General features: G+C 38.9%; 1 protein-coding gene across 4 annotated transcripts in view; it reads left to right on the top strand.

Annotated features, from left to right (window-relative positions):
• The window catches only part of ARHGAP26 (Rho GTPase activating protein 26), a 724,944-nt gene extending 698,620 nt beyond the window's left edge, over window positions 1-26,324 (top strand). For all 4 annotated transcript variants that reach the window (XM_077473114.1, XM_077473113.1, XM_077473112.1 and 1 more), the window contains 2 exons: window positions 5,691-5,779; window positions 19,945-26,324. In XM_077473114.1, coding sequence (XP_077329240.1) covers window positions 5,691-5,779; window positions 19,945-20,033 — 178 coding nt within the window. In that variant the 3' untranslated portion in view covers window positions 20,034-26,324. The remainder of the gene's footprint in view (window positions 1-5,690; window positions 5,780-19,944) is intronic.
• Window positions 26,325-26,605: the final 281 nt, after the last annotated feature.

Raw genomic sequence — 26,605 nt, 5'->3', positions numbered from 1 at the left:
CCGTCCCTGCATCCGGTGCCCCCAACAGAGTCCGTCCCTGCATCCGGTGCCCCCAACAGAGTCCGCCCCTGCATCCGGTGCCCCCAACAGAGTCCGCCCCTGCATCCGGTGCCCCCAACAGAGTCCGCCCCTGCATCCGGTGCCCCCAACAGAGTCCGCCCCTGCATCCGGTGCCCCCAACAGAGTCCGCCCCTGCATCCGGTGCCCCCAACAGAGTCCGCCCCTGCATCCTGTGCCCCCAACAGAGTCCGCCCCTGCATCCTGTGCCCCCAACAGAGTCCGCCCCTGCATCCTGTGCCCCCAACAGAGTCCGCCCCTGCATCCTGTGCCCCCAACAGAGTCCGCCCCTGCATCCTGTGCCCCCAACAGAGTCCGCCCCTGCATCCTGTGCCCCCAACAGAGTCCGCCCCTGCATCCTGTGCCCCCAACAGAGTCCGCCCCTGCATCCTGTGCCCCCAACAGAGTCCGCCCCTGCATCCTGTGCCCCCAACAGAGTCCGCCCCTGCATCCTGTGCCCCCAACAGAGTCCGCCCCTGCATCCTGTGCCCCCAACAGAGTCCGCCCCTGCATCCTGTGCCCCCAACAGAGTCCGCCCCTGCATCCTGTGCCCGGACTTGCATCCTGTGCCCCCAACAGAGTCCGTCCTTGCATCCTGTGCCCCCAACAGAGTCCGTCCTTGCATCCTGTGCCCCCAACAGAGTCCGTCCTTGCATCCTGTGCCCCCAACAGAGTCCGTCCTTGCATCCTGTGCCCCCAACAGAGTCCGTCCTTGCATCCTGTGCCCCCAACAGAGTCCGTCCTTGCATCCTGTGCCCCCAACAGAGTCCGTCCTTGCATCCTGTGCCCCCAACAGAGTCCGTCCTTGCATCCTGTGCCCCCAACAGAGTCCGTCCTTGCATCCTGTGCCCCCAACAGAGTCCGTCCTTGCATCCTGTGCCCCCAACAGAGTCCGTCCTTGCATCCTGTGCCCCCAACAGAGTCCGTCCTTGCATCCTGTGCCCCCAACAGAGTCCGTCCTTGCATCCTGTGCCCCCAACAGAGTCCGTCCTTGCATCCTGTGCCCCCAACAGAGTCCGTCCTTGCATCCGGTGCCCCCAACAGAGTCCGTCCTTGCATCCGGTGCCCCCAACAGAGTCCGTCCTTGCATCCGGTGCCCCCAACAGAGTCCGTCCTTGCATCCGGTGCCCCCAACAGAGTCCGTCCTTGCATCCGGTGCCCCCAACAGAGTCCGTCCTTGCATCCGGTGCCCCCAACAGAGTCCGTCCTTGCATCAGGTGCCCCCTAGAAGCGGAGCCCTTCTTTACATCTGGTGTCCCCAGTAGTGGAGCCCTCCTTTATATCTGGTTTCCGCAGCAGCGGAGCTGTGGAGAGAGACAAAAAGGGTCTGGCATTACATTATTTTGTACTGCTGTACTGCTAGTATTTTGTACTACTGTTAACGTTACTAAAACAACCCAGAGACCCTAAATGACAGCAGATCCCTAATTACATTGCAATCCTCCTTGGCTTCAGATAACACCATTTTGAGTAGGGTATGTGGAGAGAGGGAAGAGGGGCTGGTATCAAATCATTTTGCTTTGTCTTGCTGGAACCTATGGCCTCTCAGGAATAGATGTGGCCTCTTCTGCTCGTCCATAAACAACCAAGCAGAATGAAGCCAAGAGGAGTCCCTACATTTTAGCAGTTATTTGCTTACAATTACAGTCCTTCCTGGCCTCAGAAAATACCATTTTGAATAGAAGTTTGTGGAGGGGATGGGAAGAAGAGCTGGCATTAAATCACTTTTCATAGTATTACTGGAATTAGTAGAGCATCTCGGGTATAGCTATGACCACTATTGCTCACTCACTATTAAAACAACCAAGCAGAGAGGGAGAGGGAAGAAAAACTGTTATTGCTCATAGCACTAGCATTATTTACAGATCTGCGGTTGAAGTTATTTGTCATGCTTGTCACACATGACATGTTGGAAGATTATGGTTTGCCGCTCTGTTCCCAGAGATACCTCTCAGCACATATAACACTTGTTTTCAGCGCTGAATTCCCATTATGGACACTAGCATGTTATCTGAAGGTGTACTGAATGGTGAACTCTGCATAATCCTGCAATCTGTCATGTGTCACAGTACATGAAGGGAAAGCCTGCAGTTCTGCACACACAAGGGAAAATCCTAGCTCTGCAAGAACCTCCTTATCCAACACATCTCTACATGTGACAGAAATCAGAGAAGCCACAATGCAACTGCAAGGCTAAGACAATATGCCCCTATCCCCATGTGCACAGCATGAACATTATACAGTATATTATTATGTTTAGACATTTTTTTGAGATGAATAATATAAATAATCACATAGTCATTTCACATCATTTTAAAATCTTTTAAAAAGATCAGGCTCAGTTCAGTAAGCTTATTTACCATTGCTTTCCTGTAAGGAGATGAAGTCAAATCCATCCAAGGAAATATTTTGTTCCTCCTGATCAGTGCAGAGAGGAGGGGCCAATCCGTGCAGCTAGCCCAGGCTGGAGAATTGTGAAGAGAGAAGCCGATTAATTGATGGATTGGCCCCTCCCCTCTTTACCAAACAAACGTGATGTAGCTTAAACACAAAAGGAAAGCACTCACAGGGGTGCCAGCGGCCATTTTGTTGGAGCCAGAAAACTGCTGCAGAGCCAAACATTCCCATTTCTCCAGGGACAAAAGGCAACATCCAGATTCGGGATGGCCTCCGATCAGAACGAGGGTCCCAAAATCAGGATTGTCCTGGGAAAATCAGGACCGTTGGCAACTATGAACTATGTATATGTATGTCCTCAGATACAAGTTGTTGGATCTTTTTTTATGGATTTGAGCACACTGCATGTTTACGGGTCTGTGTGAACTTGTCCACTGAGAACAATGCAGCTGCATTCAGATCAGAAAATAAAAAACACTTGTCAATGTGTGTGAATGAAGCCTAAAGATGCAAGTTAAAGGTAGTTGCACATGGTACTGATATATGAACATCAGATATTCCCAGCAAAAAAAAAAAAAACACAAGGACGTAAAACTTAAACTTTGAGAGATTAATTAAGTCATATTATGCAGTTATTTTGCAATTTCCATTGATTACTCTGGCAACCTTTTAGAGATGCTGGATTGATATGGTGTCCTGGGTTGGGTCGGCCACTGTTACTGTGGTATTTTACTTATCTCCCGTTTTCTATTGTTATGATATGCCTTTTAAGCTTTATTTTACCATGACTTTTGTATGTATCTTTGTGCCTTAAACTTTCTAATAAAACAGACAAAGTAAAAAAATATGAGAATGGGTTGTATAGCGCATGCGCATGTTCACAAATGTGCATATATACAAATGCTTCAAAATTCCTTTTTTTTTTTTATTAAGGGAGTATGGTGTTTGTGCATATTTTTACTGGTGTATGCACGTGCCTGTGTATGCAAGCCCAATAAAACCATAGGCTGTGTTTTAAAAAGCCACCTAAATGTCTAAAAATGTGCCATTTTTAGGCTTCCATGTGTAAGTGGCCAAAATGTAATGTTAGCATATTACCAAATTGTCACCTCACAGTGATAAAACATAAAGGTTTTTTTTTTTTAACCTAAGGAGAAAATATACAGTGCCAGTCTTCTCACATCAATATGTACAAATCTGGCCATAACTGAATTACTACAATAATGATTCCTAATCTGTATCGAGTAACAATTCGATTCACTGAGGGTATTTTTTTTTTTTTTTTTTTTACTTCAACCAAATTTTGTCAACAAAATGGTCAATGCACATAGTTGTAAAAAGCCTCTAGACTTAAAGCTGATCTTCAGCCTCCCCTACCCCATAATAATTATTTAACCAGTGCTTACCGCAAGGTTGTCTTTTTCACAATTCAGATACACACCCAGCAGATCCAGCTTTTTCCCATTGAGATCCTTTTCTGTTTTGCCACCACTTAAACCCCATACACACTATCAGATTTTCTGCTGATTTTTTCCTTCAGATTTACCAAAACCATAGAATATGAGGTCAAACCTTAGGTGTTTCAATTTGTATGCAATTATGCAGGCCTTGTCACTACATCTAAAAATCTGAAGACAAAAATCAGCAGAAAATCTGATAGTGTGTATGGGGCTTTAGTCCCGTGCCACCATGTTTTGTTGTGACAAGCACAGACTTACCAACACTGAATAACTGTAGAGCAGAAAAATTTTATCTGACTTTTGCTCTGGGATCCTGATAGTAGGTGAGATGTAAGCATGAACAGTTTGATCTAATGAATGAATGAATGATTTGTATAGCGCTGCAAATGCGTACTGAATCGCCTCAAGGCGCTTGGTCCATTCTGTGTTGTCCTGCTTCTTAGAAGTGGTGGGTCTTGAGTTTTTTTCTGTAGGCCCGATGATTTTCATCCATGCGGATGTTCGTGGTTAGAGCGTTCCATAGCCGTGATCCTTGTGAATCTTCATTCTCCCTTTGATTTGTAGCGGGACTTGGGGATGAGGAGGCGGTTTTGGTTAGTTGATAATGGGTAGGCACAGCCTTGTCTTGGCTCTGATCAGTGCTTAAAGCGGAGCTCCACCCAAAAGGGGAAGTTCTGCTTTAATCATCACCCCCCCCCCCAAATATGGCACATTTGGCATGTCATTTTTGGGGGGGGACAGGTACCTAGTTTTGACAGATACTTGCTCCCACTTCTGCTTTTGTAGCTGCAGACTTTTAATAAACAAAAAAATGAGCGGAACTCCACTTTATGGTTGTGTTGCTGTGTTGTTTTGACACACATAAGACCTCATAATATCACATCAGAATAATTTGAATGCTATAGCATTAGTGAGTATGATTGCTAATTATGTTCACCTATCTTTTTTTTTTCTTTTTTTTTTGCATCCGTGATAAGCTGAACTCAGTTTTTGCTTCACGTTTTCCTGATTCAGCAGCTTGATTATTTTCTTTTTTGGGGGCAAGTTAGGGCATGTTCTAATGGACATCTGACGTCATGCCAAGATCTGTTTGAGCAATTCTGAGCTGGGCATTTTGGTGCATAATGTGTGAAAGTGTGGACCTCACTTGTTTCTTTCTTTCTTTCTTTCTTTCACTTTCTTTGGTGGATAAGTTGTCCTTGCTTACATGTCTCTCTGCACTAAACTTGCCAAAATGCAAATAAAAACCCTGCCTCTAATATAGATACCAGTAGTCTACTAGAATGGATGCTCTCACATGTTGTACCTGAAGTACTACCATGAACTGGGAGCTTTGACAGATATCCGTAAGTAACCGACGTTCTGAGTATTGCACTTTATGGCCTGGTTTTATGCACCCCCAGACATTGAATTTTGTAATCTATACATATTTATTGGAATTTACAATATAATGGCTCTGAGTACATGCACATTCTGGGACCCATTTGATCAGGAGTCACATAGATCACTGACATGTTTTGCATTGTAAGTGGGAACTCTAGAAAACACAGGGAAATGGGACCTTTTTGTGCTAACTTTCATGGTGGACAGTGAATGCAGAAACCTATTGCTTTAAAGTAGGAATAACAGCTTCACCACTGTACAACCCTTAATATGGTCTCAATCATAGTTGTCCATGTTTTTACATTTTAAACTTTTATAAAACTTTTATAAATATACTTCTACTAACGCCTTAAAGACAATTGACCTGTGTACGTCTAATTTTTTTTTTTTTAGTTTGCCAAGGAAAGCAAAGGCCTTGTACGCATGTAAAGCTGAGCATGACTCTGAACTCTCATTCACAGCTGGAACAATGTTTGAAAATGGTGAGTCATTATTACATTTCATCATATTAATAAATACCGTTTTCTATGCCCACCTATCTTGTTTCAAGGTAACATGTCTTTCTACCTACAAGAATTTCATTTCTTTCATAATTCCAAGGCTGTGCACGCATAAATGTATGTAAAAACACAGAAAGCACACCTACAACTAGCTCTGCACAATACATTTCAATATAAACTGTTTTACACTGACATACAGTCACTATATTGATTATGAATTAACTGCATTTCTAGCCTTACAATATATTGTGGCTTTTAGTTTACTCTTAATGGTAAGTTCACCATTTGTTACATGTTTCACCCATATTCACATACATTTTTTTCATATCAGTTGAAGACATTTTTTCTGCTCTACTGTTTGGTGTTTTTCATTTTATTATATGCAATTAATACACACATATTGCACAGTTAGTAGCTGTTTTGTTATACATTAATTTTCACTATTGCAGCGCTGCCACACTTTTTATATATTGTTTTGTATACTGTTATCTGTGGGAGCACAGTAGTGACAGCTGCAGAAATTTTAGTTTATTTTATATTATCCATTTAATTATCCAATTATTTCTGCATATTGACACGCCACTATTCATATTCAGGGTGTAACATGTTACAAATGCACTGGCTCCCAAACATGGTTATATGAACAAACAGTTTTTGAAAGAAGGTCCCATAGAACAGTTTTTTTCTATTATAGCTAACACATATGTTCATGATCTTTTCCCCATAAAGAATTTTTGTGAATAAACCTGGCCTAATCTTACTAAGCTTTCTAGTTTGTGTACTCATTAATAGAGTCTGTGTGCACCCTTTCTGCTCAGTTCTGCCATTCATATGGACAGCACAGTGGTGTAGTGGTTAGCACTTTCACCTAGCAGCAAAAAGGGTCACTGATTTGATTCCTGACCAAGACATCATCTGCCTGGATTTTGCATGTTTTCCCTGTGCCTGCGTGGGTTTCCTCTGGGTACTCAGTTTCCTCCCACACGCTAAAGACATGTTGGTAGGTTAATCAGATCCTGTTTAAATTGGCCCCAGTATCTGTATGCATGAATGTGTGTTAGGGACCTTAGGTTATAAGCTCCTTGAGGGTAGGGATTTATGTGAATGTACAATGTATATGTAAAGCGCTGCGTAAATTGACAAAGCTATATAAGCACCTGAAATAAATAATAAAATAAAAGCCATTCTACAGCTTTTATGGATGGAACAGGATGTAAGAATGGAGGATGGGCAGATGATTAAAGGGGTTGTAAAGGTTAGTTTTTTTATTTTCTAAATAGGTTCCTTTAAGCTAGTGCATTGTTGGTTCACTTAACTTTTCCTTCGATTTCCCTTCTAAATATTTTTTTCTTTGAATTTCTCACTTCTTGTTCCTCCTCAGTAAGCTGTTCTGACTGACTAAACACCACTCGGATGATGGTGTGAAGTTTACTGAGGAGAAACAGGAAGTGAGAAATTCAGACAAAGAAAAAAAACATTTAGAAAGGAAATCGAAGGAAAAGGTAAGTGAACCAACAATACACTAGCTTAAAGGAACCTATTTAGAAAGTAAAAAACAAACCTTTACAACCTCTTTAATAGCCCCACCCTCTCCAAATCGGTGAGTGTGAATCACCAGTTGGGGTTGTGTGTCTGGTACTCCTATCTTTTTTTATGTGGTTGGTCTACTAGCAGACATGTAATGAAGATGTTCATGTGTGATCTGGACAGGCTTTATTTTTTATCACAATACTCATTTTTTTTTTTCTGACCAAACAATTTGGCATCCTTACATGTACATTTATTAGAAGAACTAAAGGGAAACAATAACTAAAATCCACAAACCTCTCTAAGCCCAAATTCTCTGAACAGCAAAATGAATGGTCACTTGTACAGGCTTTCAAGTACAACCCAGTGTATCAGGTTTGCTTTCTAAAGCTGGCCATACATTATACAATTTTCTTGTACAACCTTCCTTTAGATTTACCAAAACCATATAATATGAGGTCAAACCTAAACACTTTCAATTTGTATGCAACCAGGTAGGCCTTTGCACTACATAGTTGAAGGTAAAGAAAATTGAATAAGTCAATTGGATTGTGTATGGCCAGCTTAAGAGGAACAATAGGCAAGCTATACTTCTTCTTCATGCTCTGAAACTGTCCTGATGTGCTCCCAGACCAGCCTGAAATGATTTTGCATCTTCCCAATGTCTGTTATGTCCCAAAACTGGAAAATCACAAAGTTTTAACTTGCCATAGGCCATGAGGATGTCAAATTAACCTGCATACATCCTTTAATAGAGGTTTTATGATCTGTATATGTTTATAGAAATATATAGATGTAACCCATTTAGCATAGGTACAGTTTTAAGGCCCATACGCACGATCAGACTTTTTGACAACAAACATGCAGATTAGCTGTTATAAGGCAACGTCCGACTGTGTGTATGCTCCATCGGACAAACTTTTTCGGTTTTCATCGGACAAAAGTTCATTCTACAAACAGACAAACTTTTTGGCAACATAAGTCAGATGGAGCAAAGTACGAACACGCATGCTCAGAACCAACGCAAAAGATCAGACAACAATACAGAAGTTGACCAAAGGTGGCAGTAAAGAGCAGAAAAAACACGTGATTTGGTGAAAGTTGGCTGAAAAAGTTCTGCCGTGTGTATGCAATACAAGTTCACGGCCAACACCCCTTGGACAGAAATCCACAGGAAAGTTTGTTTGAAGTCTGATCATGTGTACGAGGCTTAAGAAACATTTTTCTCCACCCTTATAAAGAAATATATTTAAATGTAAAAACGGCACCATACTGTGCTTGGAGGGACAGCCTGTCTATAGTGAATTAGACATGTAGTAAGTAGTAATGTAATTACTGGCAAGACTACTATATAAAGATTCTTTTAACATCAGAAGCTGACAAAATGCCTAGCCGAATAGATCTGTAGGCAGCCAGAGGAGTCTCTTATAGGATCACACTTTCCTCTTGCTCTTGGGTCCTTTTCGGCTGTCTCCCATTAGCAGTTATGCACAGGCTGCTGTGGTTGTAATTATCAATGAATGATTTAGCCACATCCTTTTCCCTCTCTTGGCTGCGGTTATAAATGCGTGTCCAGAATGCTACAGAATAGTATATAGTGTTTGATTTATAATGTTTTCCTATGGATTAAGATTAATGCAGTTCAATTACTGTTAGTGCTTAGTCCTCAGACCCGTGGAAAAGAAAGCAGCAGGCTAAAATATAGCTAAAGGTCTTTCTAGGTTAATAAAATAAGCCCAGGCAGTTACCCAGATGCTGTGTTGCAACAGATAGATGATCAACAGTAGCAAAGGAGAGCGTGGGTCAATCCAAATTGTGTTAACCTCAGTTTTTTTATTTGAATGAAAAAAAAAATTTTAGTAAACCAAATCAATATTCTATAATGGCTGAATAGAATTATGTACAGAGTGTCTGTGATCCCCAGACATACAAATCAGGAAAAACCAGACTAACCAGGGCCCCTAATGTATTTCTGTAAGAGTTCATATAAGTGTAGCATTTTGTAATTCATCTTCACTCTCCTACAAAAGATTACCAGGGTATTTTTTTATGTTAGTTATTTTTAATATTTTATTCATTTTTTTTCCAGAGTTTAGTTATGACATATTATTTATGGTATACAAATAATGCTTTATTTTAAGAACAATTTTAGAATGCTCTGTATTTTTCTTACTTTTACTCTTCTACATGACTACAAAGTGACAGGATGAAGAGGTAAAAGCTAAACTTCAGGCATAAAAATGTTCATTGAGATATACACCTCAAAAGACACAAAGGATGTAGATCCACAGTGCAAGCATCAAATGCCTTTGAAAACCCATATTACCTTGTAAACGTAGAGGTGGCATTATTACTGTGGTTACATAACCTGTACAAAGAGCAAAGATGTGAGTGAGATGAGGTAGGGCCACACACTGCAGGCTGCCTGCAGAAAACTACAGGGGGTGAATGTAAGACCTTACCCTGTGTAGAAAGAGAGAACAGCCATTACTGGTCTTCTTTACAGGAAACTCTAGTGAAGTGCAAAAGTTGTTTAATGCTGGATTACTGCACAGATAAGAGCGAGAAAAAAATGTATAACGGACACCAGGAATAAAGTAAGCAAATGCATGGTGTTTAGACAATGCTTGTATTGCTCAGATTTTAGCTTTACAGCAATATTAAACCCCAAAGCAAACACATAATGCATTACAGCTTACTAATTCTTATATGTGATGGCTACTTTCCTTTTCTTTTTTTTTTTTTTTTTTTAGCTTTCCTTATTTTTCTTTATTCTCACATGGTGATCCTGTCAGTATGTTTGTTTTTCAGCAGAACAAGCTATTTTGCAGATATAGCAGTTACAGGATTGAAACAAAACATTTTAATACTGAGGGGTGCCTACAAAAATCAGCTTTTATTTATGTAAAAGCATTATCCCAAAAGGAAAAAGCTGTTTGCTGTAACTACTTATAAGGTGTTAGTTGGAGTTTCAATTTGTTAGTGTATTTACCTCTGCTAGTGGCCCAAAGGTATCCGTGTTGAGCCTTCATCCAGAGTTTAGGCACCCTATTACAGGAGGTGTTTTCTGTCTGGATCACTAGGAGAAAACAGAGGGAAAAAGCCCCAAAAATGAAAAAGCCATCAAATCTGATTGATAAGCTACAATATATTTCATTTCAGGTCCAGGGTTTAATACAGCTTTAAGTGGAACCTCCTTGATATATGCTACGTTGAACTCTTTGGAGAAAAGCCAGCAAGGACAGTTCCTACAACTGAGGGTCTTGCACAGGGGTGTAGGTTTATAAAGCAAGTTACTAAAAAGAGTCAGAAGCAGATCTAGTGATAATCAATCTGTTTTATTTAGCAAAGGATTTGCAGTATGATCTAACAGAGAAACCGTCTCACATTTTCCTTTTTCGACCTAACTTGCCATGTTTCCTTAATCTCCTTCACAGTGGGTCTTACTCATTGTAGAAAATATCTGCCAGATGTCAGTATGATTTTTTAGTTATGTTGACTAGTATTTATGATTATGTACATACCCCTCAATCATTGTAGTAGTATGGACATATACATATCTAGATCTGAGAGATCTTGTACAAAAGAGATAGTTCAATCAGCAATACACATTCATTTATAGGGTTACATAATATATACAAATTACACACCAGACAGTATGTACATCACAATATACAGTGTAGGTCCCCTGGCTTACATGATATTTACAAATTACTCACAGAATCGTATTTACAATACAATATAAGGTGCAAGTTCAGAGTTAGGTTACCTGTTAACTTCAGGTCAGCCCATGGTGACTGCCGTGTGCTCCCACACCAGTGTGTCTTGGCTTGCTCACAAAGCATTATATCCCCCCCCCTACTTTCTGTAGTGTGGCTAATACATTCTCCCTAATTGGTCACTGTACCTAGTCAATGTATATTGGGAACAGCCTGATTGGATGAGTCAACGAAAGCTGTTGTTTACTTCCCAGGTGAGATGTTATCAGGGAAAACAAAAGGCCAAGCTTTGAAGTTGAACCAATTACAGTAACACCAACCCAACACTCAATACTTTACATATATATTTAAATCTAATGGAAATATATTTCTAATTACAATATTGTACAGGTATTAATGGAGATTTCACATAAACTCATAAGGCTACAGATGGCCCCTTGTGGCCAGTTGAGAATATGAGACTCGGCCACACATAGAATAATGGTTTATGTGCAATCTTCTTTAATATTTTGAACGTTTGGCTTTGCCCTCTGAAATGAAATAAAACTCTTTGAGAAGAAAAAAAAACTTTTAAAATCCCCATATCTACAGTTCACATTTCTGGATCCCAGTATCGGTAGTCCTCACTTGTTCTGAATGTAATAAGTCCATAATAAAAATCATAGGATACAAAATACAATAAAAAAAACAAGAGGGATAAAAAAAAAAAACATGAGGATCCTTGTTCTCGACCGTCCAATAATGTTAGTGCGAAAGTCAATAATGTCAATCTGGTCATGTTGCCCTTGCTTCTGGGACAGCCTTCCATGGTGATTCCCGTTGGATACCGCGTACAGTAATGGCCTTTGGATCAGCTTTCCCGGCTAAGATTATACTTTGTTAATGTGGACAGAGGTAGAGAAAGAACACCACAAGTACATTTGAGACACATGCATTCAAATTAATGCTTGTCTGGTAAGTCTGAGCAGTTAGGACCTTTTATTAGAATTACCATAGATATACTGCGACATATTAATAAGACCCCTTTCTCAATGACGTGTAACAATTTGGTTACGCCCTTCAGCCAGGTGTCTGATTTCCACCCCCCATCTTTCTTCCTCCATGGTCATATGCCTGCAAGTAACTTCTGCCGTATACCACTGTGTGTCTGTGTATGACCCTTCAAGTGTGCAGGGGGTTCTTGTTGCCATCGCAACTCACCACTAACTCCTGTTACTGAAGCTATGTTCAGTGCTGGTCCCAAACCTTGGGCACCGTCCTTGGCTACCATGTGTAGCTACTGCACGAGCCCTGCCTTTAGCAGGCTACGGAAGAGGTCATCACTTTAAGAGTTCTCATTGCAGATTAGGCAGTGTCGCCTACGCAGACAAACATGACTGGATTTCAGAATACAGATAGGTGTGATGTCACCAGTCACTAGTGGCTTCTGGAAAAATCTAAATAAAATACTCTTAAGTACAAATGTACTATACTCCCTGCTATTTGCCAATCACTATGAGTCTCACCAGTCCCAGTATATCTATATGATATTGACGCAATGCTCTTTGAACTTATTATGGCACAAAAAGAAAGAAATGAAAAAGAAAAATATATATCAATGACCACATCTGATGACTGCCCAACATTAGAACTGTAGAGAGGATTGTATGTCACATATACACAGAAAATAGTCACATGGCTGTTGCTAAAGCCTTATGTTACTATTGTCATGATAATAGCTACAATGACCTAAAATTATATAAAACAATTATCCAATGTCATAAGAGAAAAAAAAAAACTGTTGGATACTCGACCCATCCCCAAAATGCTAAAGGGAAGCTTTTAATATTCTATATCAACATTTGTAATTGCTTTAAATGTTCTCCATATAATGTTCCCCATACTCCCCTCTTTTTTTTTTTTTTTTATTTCACCATAGGCAAGCCAAACTGAAGAATCACCAAAAAAATTAAAATAAGGTGATATAGGCAGTAAAGAAAAAAAAAAAAATAGTTTTCTTTAAGAGAAAAAGTTGAAGGAGAAAAAAAACAATAAAGAAAAAAACTATTCAGATTGAATGCTGCCTCAACCTTTAATTTGTTAAAGAGCCTTGAATCTGTAATTGTGTTAAACAAAATGATTGAATCTGCTTTCAAACATTGCGCAACACCCTCTCTCGGTGGTGATTAACATATTAATTGACTCTTAGTGCAAAACAATTTGCAAGTCAAGCAGGCCACAAAAATTTGTATTAGAGAGAGCAGGACCTCTGTTTATTGAAACAGACCGCCCTAAAGAAGTTAGAATTTAGTAAGGCCTGACTGTAATTAATTCCATTCAAGGCTTCTCCTTAAAACCAACATAAAATTGTTTTAAGGTCCTCATCTGTGTTTCACAATACTTTGCCCCATCTGCGTCCGATCATCCATCCTTGTTTGGGCAATTACCCTAAAATACAAAACTTAAAAATCATTAATAACACCTCACTGTACCTCTCTGAGAGGTTCATAATGGTCTACAATAGTAGTGGATGCTTGGAACAGACTTCCAGCCAAGGTAATGGGTCCATTAACCGTAAGTACAGTCAATAATGTCCAGGACCCACCCCCATATCTATACTCGGACAGACCAAAAATTATGGAAAAACTGGGAGGGTTTGTAAATACTTAAATTCTAAACGACAACATGTAGATCTATAACCTTCACACATATTAGCATCACATGAGTTAATTTGGAAGGAAAAACAAAACAAAACACAAGACCTACTGAATCCATAAGATGCCACAAGGTGCAAAGTAATGTATCGTGGTAGTTTCCGAGTGTCAGAGTGAAAGAACCTTCACTCTAAACCACAGGAAAGGAGAAAACCAAGATCTACACAACATCCCTACAGTTCCTCATAGTTATAGGGATTGAAATTTCATATTTTTGCACAGGTTATTTATTCGCAAGTACATTTAAACTTGTAAAAAAAAAATTATAAATTTAAACTGGTACCAGTATTGAGCTCATTTCCAATGAAAAAAAAAAAATTATAAACAGTACAACGCATGCGCATTAGTGTGATCACACTTATTTATGGCCATAAAGCAATGTTAAGTACAAAAAAGAAAAATATCTTTGTTTACACATGGACAGTTCATACCCATGCATTCCATCACTCAAACATACACATTCATTTCGATTGCATCCCATACATCCTGGATAGCACCTTGGTAATTGCAAATTAATTGTTATGTGTTTCTGCAAACGGGAGAGAGAGAAAAAAAAAAAAAACAACAACCAAGAACAAAAAATAAAAATAAACTGAAGCAAGAGTAAGATTCTGTACTAAGCAACACTTGTACCCTATACCTTTGAATATTTATGGCAGTCTTCTGATCCTTTGGGGAAGATAAACACCTATATTACAAATAACCATGTTTGAATACCTAGCCTAATATACATTACCTTAGGTGTATGTATTTATGTATATACATCTATATTGATACACCTGCTTAACATGTAAATACTTTTTCATGAGCTCCCTGCACCTGGAAAATATAACTTATACAAAAGTTATTACCCTTTTCCCTTTCGTTGGCACAAAGAAAGCAAACACTACCACATTGTTACATTTACATATTTACATTGTTATATGTTCACTGACATCCGCACTTGGATCTGGTGAAAATAAATTACTCAGATCATAGACATCTGAATGACACATTAGATCTGGTACTTCTTTCACTGTTTCTACATTGCTTATATTTAAGTTTTGTTCCCCGTAAGGGGAAGTCCTAGCAGATAATATAGATAGATTGGGCCTCCCTCCTGTATTTTCTGTTTGAATGGAATAGACGGTTTTCTGTGGGGTCTTAACAATTTGATCAAAAGATTGTTTTATTTCTTTTAGTTCTTTATTACACTGTACCACATCTGCATGGCATGCTTCATATTTTTCCTTAAGAACATGTTGTGATGTTTCCATTATTTTATTGGTATTTTCCCAATTATGAATATGTGCCTTCAGTAGCTTAATCTCATTTTCAAGAGACGTAATTGTGGTTATTAACTTAAGTTCTTTCAGAACTGATCTCCTGTGCTGTAATCTGAGATCGCTTTCCATGGTATTTACATTCAAAGGGGAGCATGAGGCTATTTGCCTTTGACTAGTAACTGTGGAGCCATGCCTATAGATCTTATCTTTGGAGGCATTGTAATTGTAATGATGTCTCTTTCTGTTTGAAAAGGTGGCCAATTCTCCTGTAGTGTGGCTTGCTAAATAGGTATTTTTGTTTGTAGGCTGGTGATAAATCTTTGATTTCACAGAATTAGACCTTCTGGCTACATGAAAATAATTGTGCATACAATCCATGATACTTTGATATGAATCTTTAAGAGGATTTATACAAAATCCACATTGACTTTTAAATTTTGGATGGGCATTAGATATTAGGAGGGTTTTGTACTCTGGGTCCTCTCTGTTTACATTTCTCCGTTTGCCTACATAGTAAGCTGACCATAGCCTGTTTGCATAAAGAAGTGGATTCTCATTATTTTCCTGTTTTGTTCTAAACGCTGCTATTAAGCCTAGGTCAAAGGGATATAATATTTTTAGCAGTTCATCTACAGTTTCATTGTAATCTGCTCTTCCTTCTTTAACATGGTCTGGTAAGGAAGACCATGTGTCTAATTTAACTGTTAATAGTAAAACTTTAACCTGATCTCTGGAGTTGGCAACTCCCAGCAATTTACATCGTTGCAAGACATTATCTGCATGAAATGTTATGTGCACTCCTGGCAATAGTTTGCCAATATTGTTAGCTACAAGTAGCACATTTTCTAAAGACTGTCTGTCCTCCCTATCCATCTTTTGTGCTGTACTCTCAATTCCTGTTACATGCACTTCATCCACTGCAGGAATCATCTTTCAAACCTTTTTTTTTTTTTTTTTTAAATAGACTGAATCTTCATGCATATAAACATTGGGCAACAGCTCTTTTCATCTCCTTCTAATGTATCTGGACTCTTCATGTACAAATTCTATAATATATTTAGCTTTTAGCATAAATGATGTGTTCCTTAGTATACTAACAGTAGGCTTCCTAATGATTACACACTGTACAACACAGCTATTTTTTTATAGCCCATTTCTATATTGAGCACCTAGATCACCCAATGTTACTTTTTAGCATTCAGATGAAAAACCCTTTCATAGTGTGCCTTTTGTAGATATTGCAACCCCTTGAGATATTGCTGAAAGAGACCACCAATTTTTCCTGTCCCTTCGTCGGTCGCCATTTGTTGACTAGTATTTATGATTATGTACATACCCCTCAATCATTGTAGTAGTATGGACATATACATATCTAGATCTGAGAGATCTTGTACAAAAGAGATAGTTCAATCAGCAATACACATTCATTTATAGGGTTACATAATATATACAAATTACACACCAGACAGTATGTACATCACAATATACAGTGTAGGTCCCCTGGCTTACATGATATTTACAAATTACTCACAGAATCGTATTTACAATACAATATAAGGTGCAAGTTCAGAGTTAGGTTACCTGTTAACTTCAGGTCAGCCCATGGTGACTGCCGTGTGCTCCCACACCAGTGTGTCTTGGCTTGCTCACAAAGCATTATATCCCCCCCCCTACTTTCTGTAGTGTGGCTAATACATTCTCCCTAATTGGTCACTGTACCTAGTCAATGTATATTGGGAACAGCCTGATTGGATGAGTCAACGAAAGCTGTTGTTTACTTCCCAGGTGAGATGTTATCAGGGAAAACAAAAGGCCAAGCTTTGAAGTTGAACCAATTACAGTAACACCAACCCAACACTCAATACTTTACATATATATTTAAATCTAATGGAAATATATTTCTAATTACAATATTGTACAGGTATTAATGGAGATTTCACATAAACTCATAAGGCTACAGTTATGACTTTTGTATGGAGATAATGATAGTTATTGTCTATCCTAATCACCTTTTTTTTTTTTTATCTAATGCAAGTACTTTTTGGGAATGTAAAGAGCTGCTGTTCTATGGACCGCTATAGCAAATGCCGGTATTGCTTTAACCAGCTTGAGATTTCTGAGTAATAGGGAGAAAGGAGGGGAGGGGGATTGTCTAACACACATTCTACTAGAGTGTTTTCTGAATGCAATGGCCCTGTGTGCAAGATTGTACGTTTGGCCCACTTCCCCAAGAAAATAGCCCAGAGGAGAAGAATGAGGTTGTGTGTGCAGTGGGCTGTGGCAAAATGAAGTATTTAATGTGAAGGTGCCAGAAGGATCTAACAGAGTCGGGAATATGTAGTAGTATCTAACGGGGTCGGGAATATGTAACAGACAGAGTGCAGGGGTCAGAAGTACATAATGTATAGAGGGGAGGGCACTTGTTATCCTAAAATTTACAATGTGAAGAATTGGCTAAGATCAATTATGTTGCTAAGCCTACTCTGATCTGTGAAGATATTCACTTTTATTCATAGTGATGTTGTTGTAGAAGCTCCATACAAGGAGACAGACAAGTCACAATGTCCTCTGTAAACTTTTAACAATCTGCTAGAAAGATATAAGCACTAGTGGGAGGAACTTGAAAGCCCAGCCAGTGAAGCAGTACCTTTTGTTTCAAATTAAACAGGAAGGACGTTTGACATGGTACCCCTTGGGCATTGTTATTCCGGAAAGAGAGGCTGTATGGATCCCTCCATTCTTCTACACCGCATGTGTGTATTGTAAGCACACTTCAGGGGAGGGGAATGGGGACATCTACAGATGGTCTAGAGAAGGCAGGTACAAAGGAGTACACTTGCTGGCCTCCACAGAACACCCCAGCTACCCTCACTGTCCCTGGCCTCTGTTCTCACACTTACTGTAAGTTTCCAGGGAGTGCAGCCACTTCAGTCTGTTGCATGAGATAAGCGTAACGTCAGCACTGCAATAGCCCCTTCAGAGGGCAGGTGCCGTGCCAGCATATGTGCCATGGATCTCCTTGCACCTGCAAGTGACAGGTATGCCTGCACCCTCAAATCGAATTTGTATTCCCCAGTGTGCACAGTGAGCCCCATCCACTTGGAGCCCATGTGTAATGCACACACTACACACATTATGGCAAAACCACTGTTATCCCTAAATATGCTGTTGCATCTGCAATTGTTTTGTGTCCTGTAGACAAATAGTTGCTTGGTTTTATGCTCCATACCGTTCTTTTGTGTTAAAATATGGTAATGCTTTACATTGAATAGTTTCTGTTTTGCTAGCACTCAGTCACACTTGCCATAAGATTGACACAAAATAGCTGTAAATTTTACAGCATAGCAAGAGCTGGTTGCTTAAAGGGGGGCTGTATTGTGGAGCAAGCAGATGGCAAAAAAAATTGTCAGCAGTATTGCCTGTCGTCCTCTTGCAGCTGATCCTTTCCACATTACTGATGTACTATGCCTTGTTCCATGTTGCCTGGAGGTGGCAATCTTGGTGGAGGAGTGGAACTTTGCTTCCTAATCTTAGAGCTGTTCCCTAAGCCTGGAGATCTGATGACTGGTGGGGTAATATTCAAAAGGAATGCGGGAAAGGTGGAGAAAGCACAGGTCCACAGAATGTAGGGGCAGGAAAAATCAAGCATAATAAAACGGAGAGAAATAGAGTAGAGTTCTTAGTACTGTTCTCCTATTTTACATATGAAATGTATCAAACGTTATTATTATTATTACAAAAGGAGCAGCATACAGAGTTACACTTTAAGTCTCTCCAAATGAATAGTATAATTATTGGTATTATTAAAAACTATCCCTTGCAGTGGGCCCGCACCTGTGCTGCAAGGGTTAACAGAAACACTTTTACTTTACCTAATCCTTCACTCCAACAGCAGACGGCACTCCCCCACGTTCTGGTGAAGGGTTGTCTTTCAGGATCCTGTTCTGGTCTTGATGATGACAGAACCCCAGATTTGTGGAGCACTGGGGTGCAGATACTGTGGGGAGGAGTGGAGAATTAGACAAATCTCCTTTTTATTGTTCCCCTTGGCATAAACAAGCAAATAACACTTGCAATGCTGGTACAGCCCCACTGCAAGGGATAATTTTATTATTTTCCTGAAGCTGGGGTTTAACTAGTCTGTGGAGTAGAAAAGCACAGAAAATACATTTCTGGGGGGACTTTTTAAGCACATACATATACAAAAGGAGATATATATATAGAAAAATATAAATTTTATTCAATTAAAAAAATCCATAAACAAGGATAAGGATAGTCTGTGGAGTACAGATTCAATATCAGACTTCAACCCCTTAGCATATAATAGGGAAGTCCATATATTTACATTCAAATGGGATAAGTAGATGAATAAGAGTTTGAACTCTTATAATAATATTCAGTTAAAGAAGTGTCGAACAAGTGGAGTGGTAGTGCTGGGGGCCCCCACGTCATAAGGTAGAACTCATCTTCCTGTGAAATAAGTAGGACAGTTTGTACCAAGGGGGTATCGGAGTCTAATACACATTGTCCATAAAAAGTGCCCCTCGAAGGGAACCTAGAGAAGTCGCAGGGTAAGCGGGGGGGGAGGGGTTGCACTCAAAGTGTTAGATAATCTGACAAAAAAAAAAATTACTAATGGAAACAAAGAGGCAGGTACAGCATGGGAAAGGGATTGGGGGGTGGGGGGTACACTAGGCAGGAAAGCAGTCTTATAGACAGTGAGGAGAAATTGGGCGGAGCATGCAGACCTGATTGATAGCCAAAAAGTAAGTGTCTTATTAAAAGTCAGCAGCTAGTATTTATACTGAAGTTCTTCTTTAATGCAAAGTATTTCATGACCTTTAAGGACTGTAATCAAGCATGCTACAGCAAGGTATAATTGAATCTGCTAGGATGTAGCAGAATGAATATGTAACCTCTTTGTGCTTATTTGTTTCGCACAGTTCACGCATCTCAGGAGCCAGGCTGGTTGGAAGGGACGCTCAATGGAAAGACTGGACTTATCCCTGAAAACTATGTGGAATTCCTATAGCTTTACAACCTGCAATCAGCTTTAAGCTTTACATGGTATCCATGACAACTGCTGACGGTGTTGAAGATTGTCTGTCTTTACCTCTATGAATTACAGGGTGAAGGACCTCTCATTACCTGTTGCAGTAAATATGTGTGTTTATAGTAATGTACATGTTTCAAATGTTTTATGGTGGTGAAATGTATACAAAAATGAAAGAGATTTTTTTTTTATTATTTTTTAGTAAGGGACCATTTTATTTTGCTGTTTTACTGCTATAATTCACTGTAATTTGTAACCACTAAATTTTACTATACCTATACTGTACCAGACTGGACTAAAAAGATTATCTTATGGGCTGCTTAGGCAATTATACTAGACTTCTGGATTATTTTATTTTTATATGTATGCAAAATTGGACATACCTTGAGAGCAGACTTAATGCTTCCACACTTATAATAAATGTACATGTATTTTTATTTTGCTAGCAAATTGATCATGACATTTTAAAAATTGCAACATTTTTTATTTTTATATTGTAACAGTGTATCAGTGGCTGGTCATCCAATTGAAGACCACTCATGGATGGTTCTATATGCTCCCACACTTTTTTTTTTTTTAGTTTTTTTTAGTATTTTTGGTTTAGAGTGTAAATCGACAGATAAAGAATTGAGTAAACCAGCATTTCCCTGTTCATGGGGAAATACCAAAAAATAGGAACATTTGATGACTCCACTTGATTCCATAGTACTTATGAGACTCCATGCCCCAAATCTTTTTTTTTTATGTCTTCTGACCTGTCACATAATGAAATGGATCATCTTCCTCATCTGTCTTCTGCCAGAAAACTTGGATGATGTAGATGGTGGTAAGGGGCACAGTGCTCAGTGATTAGGGCTATGTTGCCCTGCATTTGTAGTTTTTTTTTAGTTTCCAGAATGAGGTACGCTGAATTGAGCACATCTTGTGGCCAGAGAGGGGTAGGGGGCAGCTCCTGTTTAAAGGTGAGTATTGCAGCTTAGCTGTTATTTTTTTGCGTGTTTTTAATTTTTTTTATAACACCTGGGGGGGCATATACATGCAAAAGCCCAGATTTGGGCTTTTAAGTTGTAGAGCTCTAATCACAGAATAGTATAGCATATATAGGCACTTCTGTTGATGTAGTAATTTTTAGTTTCCCTGTAACTTATGGAGACCAAGTTTTAATAATGCATTCAATGATACAAACAAGAACATATGAAAACATCACTGTAATCCTATCCTTGAAATGTATTTTAAGTGCTCTTCATAGGGGAATGGCTTTATAACTATGCATCTCTCCATCTACAATTAGATGTTCACTATCTGAACATAAGGCTTACCGATGCTATTAATGTGTTCTGTTTTTTACTTAGGAAACTTTTTTCATCACAGTGCTAGTATATAGAGCCTTCAGATCTAACTGCCCAAACAAACAGCAAGATTTTACAAATCATTCCCAATTTTAAGATTACTGTGACTACAAATATTTGTGTTTCTAATGGGCTTCGTAAATACAGATCAGATTTATGTTTAGTGACATAACACCCTGCAGACTTAAAACTGAAGGAATATATTTGACCCTGATCCAATCAGAACTTTCCTACTGCTGTATGGCAGCCTACGGGCATTGCAGTTAATCCCTCAGACACTTGGCGCTGTGTTATGGAGAGACACATATGATCCCCATACTTGGTAATACCACGTAATTCACATTGCTTCAAGCACCTGAAGCAGGGAGTTACTGCACTTAGTAAATGCAAATCCTAAATGATTATGCCCAACAGGTAAATTTTTACTCTTAAGCCCCATACACACGGTCAAAAATTTCCGACGGAAAATATGCGATCGGATCATGTCAGAAAATCCGAGAGTGTGTGGGCTCCATCTGACTTTTTCCTTCGGATTTTTCGAGGCACAAAGCAGGATCTAAAATTTTCTGACAACAAAATCCAGTTGCATAAATTCCGACTGTGTGTTGACAATTCCGACAGACAAAGTGCCACGCATACTCAGAATAAGAGAATTAAGAGAAGAAAGCGATTGGCTACTGGCCCGTTTATAGTCCCGACGTACGTGTTTGACGTCACCTCGTTCAGAACGATCAGATTTTCCAACAACTTTGTGCGACCGTGTGTATGCAACACAAGTTTTGGCCAAAATCCGTCGGAAAAAATACGACTGATTTTGTGGTCGGAATGTCCGACCGTGTGTATGGGGCATTAGATTTACCTATGATCTTGTCACTGACTACAGAATACTGCACTGACTATGATTGCTAGAAAATCTCTTGATTGAGAAAATCTTAACAGATGTCAATTACATTTATCCATAATTAGATATGGGTATAAAATGCGTTTCTAATGCATTATATTTTAAGTGTGAGGCATTTGTTTCTGCACTCAAATAAACCTATTGTACGTTTCACTGTATGTGCTCTGCAGTTTATGCTTTTCCCCATCTGTTCTTTGTCTTTTAAATTTTTAAGTACTTGAGTTTATAAATTGCTGTATATTTTATTTTTCAAATATAATGTTGTAAATAGAGATTTACGTGAAGTACTGTGAGGTAAAGTTCTATATTTGATATTTTGTGCACTAATTCCGCTCACTGGGGTAACATAATTTTTTTTTTTAATGTTTTTATAACCATAGAGTTATTGTAGATCTCCAAGAAACATATAGAAACCAGACTGGTTAAATATGTCAAGCAGTGAGGCTGAAATGAGAAGACTGGACTGTACATATACTGTACCTTGCAGTCAGCTGATCTTTTTTTGTATATTACATGTATTTCACTGGTATACCATAGAATACATATTGAATTAATGAATACAGAGTTTAAAGGGAACATATGTGACAAATATCGCAGCTATCACTATCGCCCATGACAGGAGCCATTCTAGTTTCACTGGTTCCATGCTTATTCTGGCTCTGTTACTTGGTAAGAAGTGAATATGGAGGGTAGGAATGACATCCAAAGAACTTGCAGGTTTTACAGTTATAGTTGTTCAAAGTTGGAAGTGGTGTTGCCATAGAACAATAGGATCTTTTTAGGAGCACTAGTAGACTACATAAAATAGATGTGTAAAATGCCTGTCCCTACAGTTATGCAGAATAATTTAAATGTCTGACTGGCCAAGGGAATTGCCATGTGATAATAAAAGAAGCTAATGAGATCTCTCCTGCATCAATCAAAACCACAAATATAGGTTTGATGTGAACTAACCCTATTCTTTATACAATACCAGTTGAAATGTGCACAAGGTGGCTTTCCTACCTTTGCAATGACAGTAGTAAATGTGTTCCTTTTGACAATGGCAAGCGATTAAAGACTTTGCTGTCTTTCCTGAATGTTCAGTACTTCTTGAAGTTGTGTTCACATTCTCAAATAAAAAAAAAAGAAAATATCATCACAGCATTATCCACTGACCCTGAATATAACACTATTGTGGAAGTGGCATAATGAGATTATCAAGCTGTGTCCACTATGCCTTCTGGTTTGCACATCCGGAGCTTTTTCACGTACGAGGGTTCTTCAAAATGTTTCCACACTCTATTAAATATAATAGTGGCTTTTAAAAAATAAAAGAGAAACTTTTTAAAGACCCTCTCGCATAGGTATACAATATATAACTTTAAAGGCTCCCTAAGGACTGAGGCCCTCATTCTTTAATGAAAGGCAAAAGGCATTGTGCTCAGGCCTAGTCAAACTTTGTCCTAGAGTAGCTGTGCCCTTGTTTACCAGTCTATATGTTATATTCAAAGGCATCTTTATTAGGTTCCATTAAAACGTAAGCTCCATTTAACAAAATGTAGCCTACATTGCTTTGCAACGTAAAGATCCCACTAATCTACAGTGAATTGATTCGTTTTTTGGCAAATTATTATTGGTTTCATGTCTAGCCTATCTTCATTGAAATAATAGATTTGAAAGCCTTCCCAAATTATGGCCACATAAATTAGATAATATCCACCTCATCTGGCTGATTTTGGTCAGACAGTGAAACAGTCCTAGGTAAGTGGGGACACCTGCAAGCACTGCTGTCCAAGAAATTTGAGGAATAGAAATTGGACTGATATAAAATATTCTTGCATACCTGTTCTTTGTTGTCTGTAACAGCCGGTATCCCGATTTTATAGAAACAAGCCAGAGCTGCATACACCAATAGGCTCACCTTTTGTCTGTTCAGACCTTTGTAAGATCAGAACAGTTGGCAATTTAAGACTATAGAGGCTACATTCTCAGGGCCTAGGACTACATTGTAAGTGCCTTCATTTCAGGTTTGTCATACAGCAGGCAAGTCAAGTCGCACTCGAGAATAAGTACCTTTGCTTATAATATTTTGCCTAAATTGTTTTGGTTCGTTTGTGGTAAAAAAAAAAAAAGGATCTTCATTAAGTTTTGATTTTCTTTTTTTTTCTTTTGTATGAAATATGGCTTACAATGTGCATTAAAATACGGTTTGCTCTTCCTTTTTAGTATTTTGTTTAGCTGGATTTGTTATTTCAAGGTGTCATTACAGGTGTTGCGTGCATTAACGTCAATTTGTTTAATTTACAATAATATACAAAAAAAGAATGAGTTAAACTAAAGCTGCAATTTTCAAACATTTTAACAAATCATGGGTTTTTTTTTGTAGCATTCTGATGGGGCATTATGAAAACTGGTGTGTAGGAAGTGGCATCTGCCTAGGAATCTTACATGCCATGATTGACCTTCAGCTATGAGCTGTGACTCGTAGAGGTCTGCAGATGCAGATACTGCCAGGTGGCGTCAAAGAGTTGACCAGTTAGAGGTTTAAATGTGCTGATAGCTTCTGAATATTCTGTCTCCAATTTCTGGAGATGCATTAGAGGCCTTCCAAGGAAAAAGTTACCCCTTTCCTGCTCTAAGAAAAAAAAAAGTCAGGGACACCGTACAATACAAGAAGCTGAATACTTGTCTTTCCCACGTATGCCATCTTCAATAGCTTTGGGCGCTGCTGATATTTGCGACTTCTGGATGTGTCATGTAGTGGGTTCCCCAATGAGCAGAGTGGTTTCTCCCACCATTCAGTGTGTCTTGTAGTAACACAGCAGCCAGCAGGAGGAAACCACAGCACCCAACAGGGGAACATGCTATTAGGCTTTTTGTATTGCAGGCAGCATCTGATTGTTTTTTTCTTAGAGAAACCACAGGGTCCTTTTAAGACCAAGGGAGACGGGTAGTAAATCAGTTCTCCATCAATGGGATGCTGGTGCCAAGGTAAATTTATTGGCCAAGTACCCTACTGATCACATTCTGTTTTTTGTTTTTGTTTTTTGTACAATATTGAAATATAGATGTGTCTGACATCTGTTTTTCTCTTACCTGTGCACTTGTGATAGACCTACAATGCTAAACTATATTACATACTTGTTTTAACTTTTTTCTGTAAGTGTCAAAATAACAACAGTATCAATGTACTCAATGTGAAGCTTAATTTTAAACTTGTTATTTAATTGTAGAAAATTGTAGACTGAAGGAATAGGAAAAATTCCAAACACTGTTCAACAGCAGCTCTTTGGCCTAATAACTGCCAATATTTTGCTCAATTTTTTCCCAGTTCAGACAGGGAACACAATGAATTTACACATGCAGTTATTCCTTCCTTATCTTTTTTATTAGTGCTGATGGAACTAGGTGTTAAATATTTCAGAAAAAAACGCAACTCAAATACCTTTTACCATTTTACCACATAGCATTTGTCATGTGAAAGACCTTACTATATTTTACTGAATATATTTCCAGTTAATAGTCAATTTGCATTATCTACTGTGGCGCACTGTAGAATATTTTATCTGGCACTAGTCATTTCTCCAATGTGTCTTGTTTGTTAACTGAGCCTGACTGCCTGCCACAAGCCCCTTTATTCACTAAAGTGCTTATTATAACAGGTGATCACAGGTACATCAGCTTGTAGTTGTGCTGTAGGCACATACCACATAAACTGGTGCAATTAGTGAAGTGCTGTGGGATCACGGTGTAGCTCTTTTTCTGCAGTTCACTATATCATTTTATAATCCAGTGCCAAAGTTTGTTTGTGGCACACTAATATCTGTCTGTAGTGCATTTTGTTTCTGATGCCTCTGTTTGCTCAGTTGTCAAAGATACCTGAGTGGAAAAAACTGTGTTCAGATATATTCTAAGTGACTCTCAAGCTTATGGTTTTTAAGTAAATTTCCTTATAGAAGCAATCACTTTGAAGGTCCTGGGTTCACAAACATTCTGTGATTTTTCAATGCATCTCAAAATAAAAATATTTACAAACTGCATTGTGTGTCTTATTCTCTGAAATTGTGTGTGCTGCCTTCTTTTTGTATCATTTATATCACAGATAACATTTTATTGCATCATTCAGTATAAAATTCACTAGTGAGAACATAATACCTTTTGGAAATTGTTGTAAAAACTTTGTGGCCTTGGTACAACTGCGAGATAGTAGAGATCTCCACCTGTTTTCATATATTGCTTCCTGGAAGGGATCTTAAGGGATAGTGATGGACAACCACAGCAGCAGACAAAACTGGTAAGCAAGGGGTAAAAAAAAGCAC

Source organism: Lithobates pipiens, unplaced genomic scaffold (assembly GCF_037356315.1).
Source record: "Lithobates pipiens isolate NorthernLeopardFrog02 unplaced genomic scaffold, aLitPip1_a1.2 Scaffold_8, whole genome shotgun sequence".
NCBI classification, from domain to species: domain Eukaryota; kingdom Metazoa; phylum Chordata; class Amphibia; order Anura; family Ranidae; genus Lithobates; species Lithobates pipiens.
This window is presented reverse-complemented; position numbering and strand designations above follow the sequence as displayed.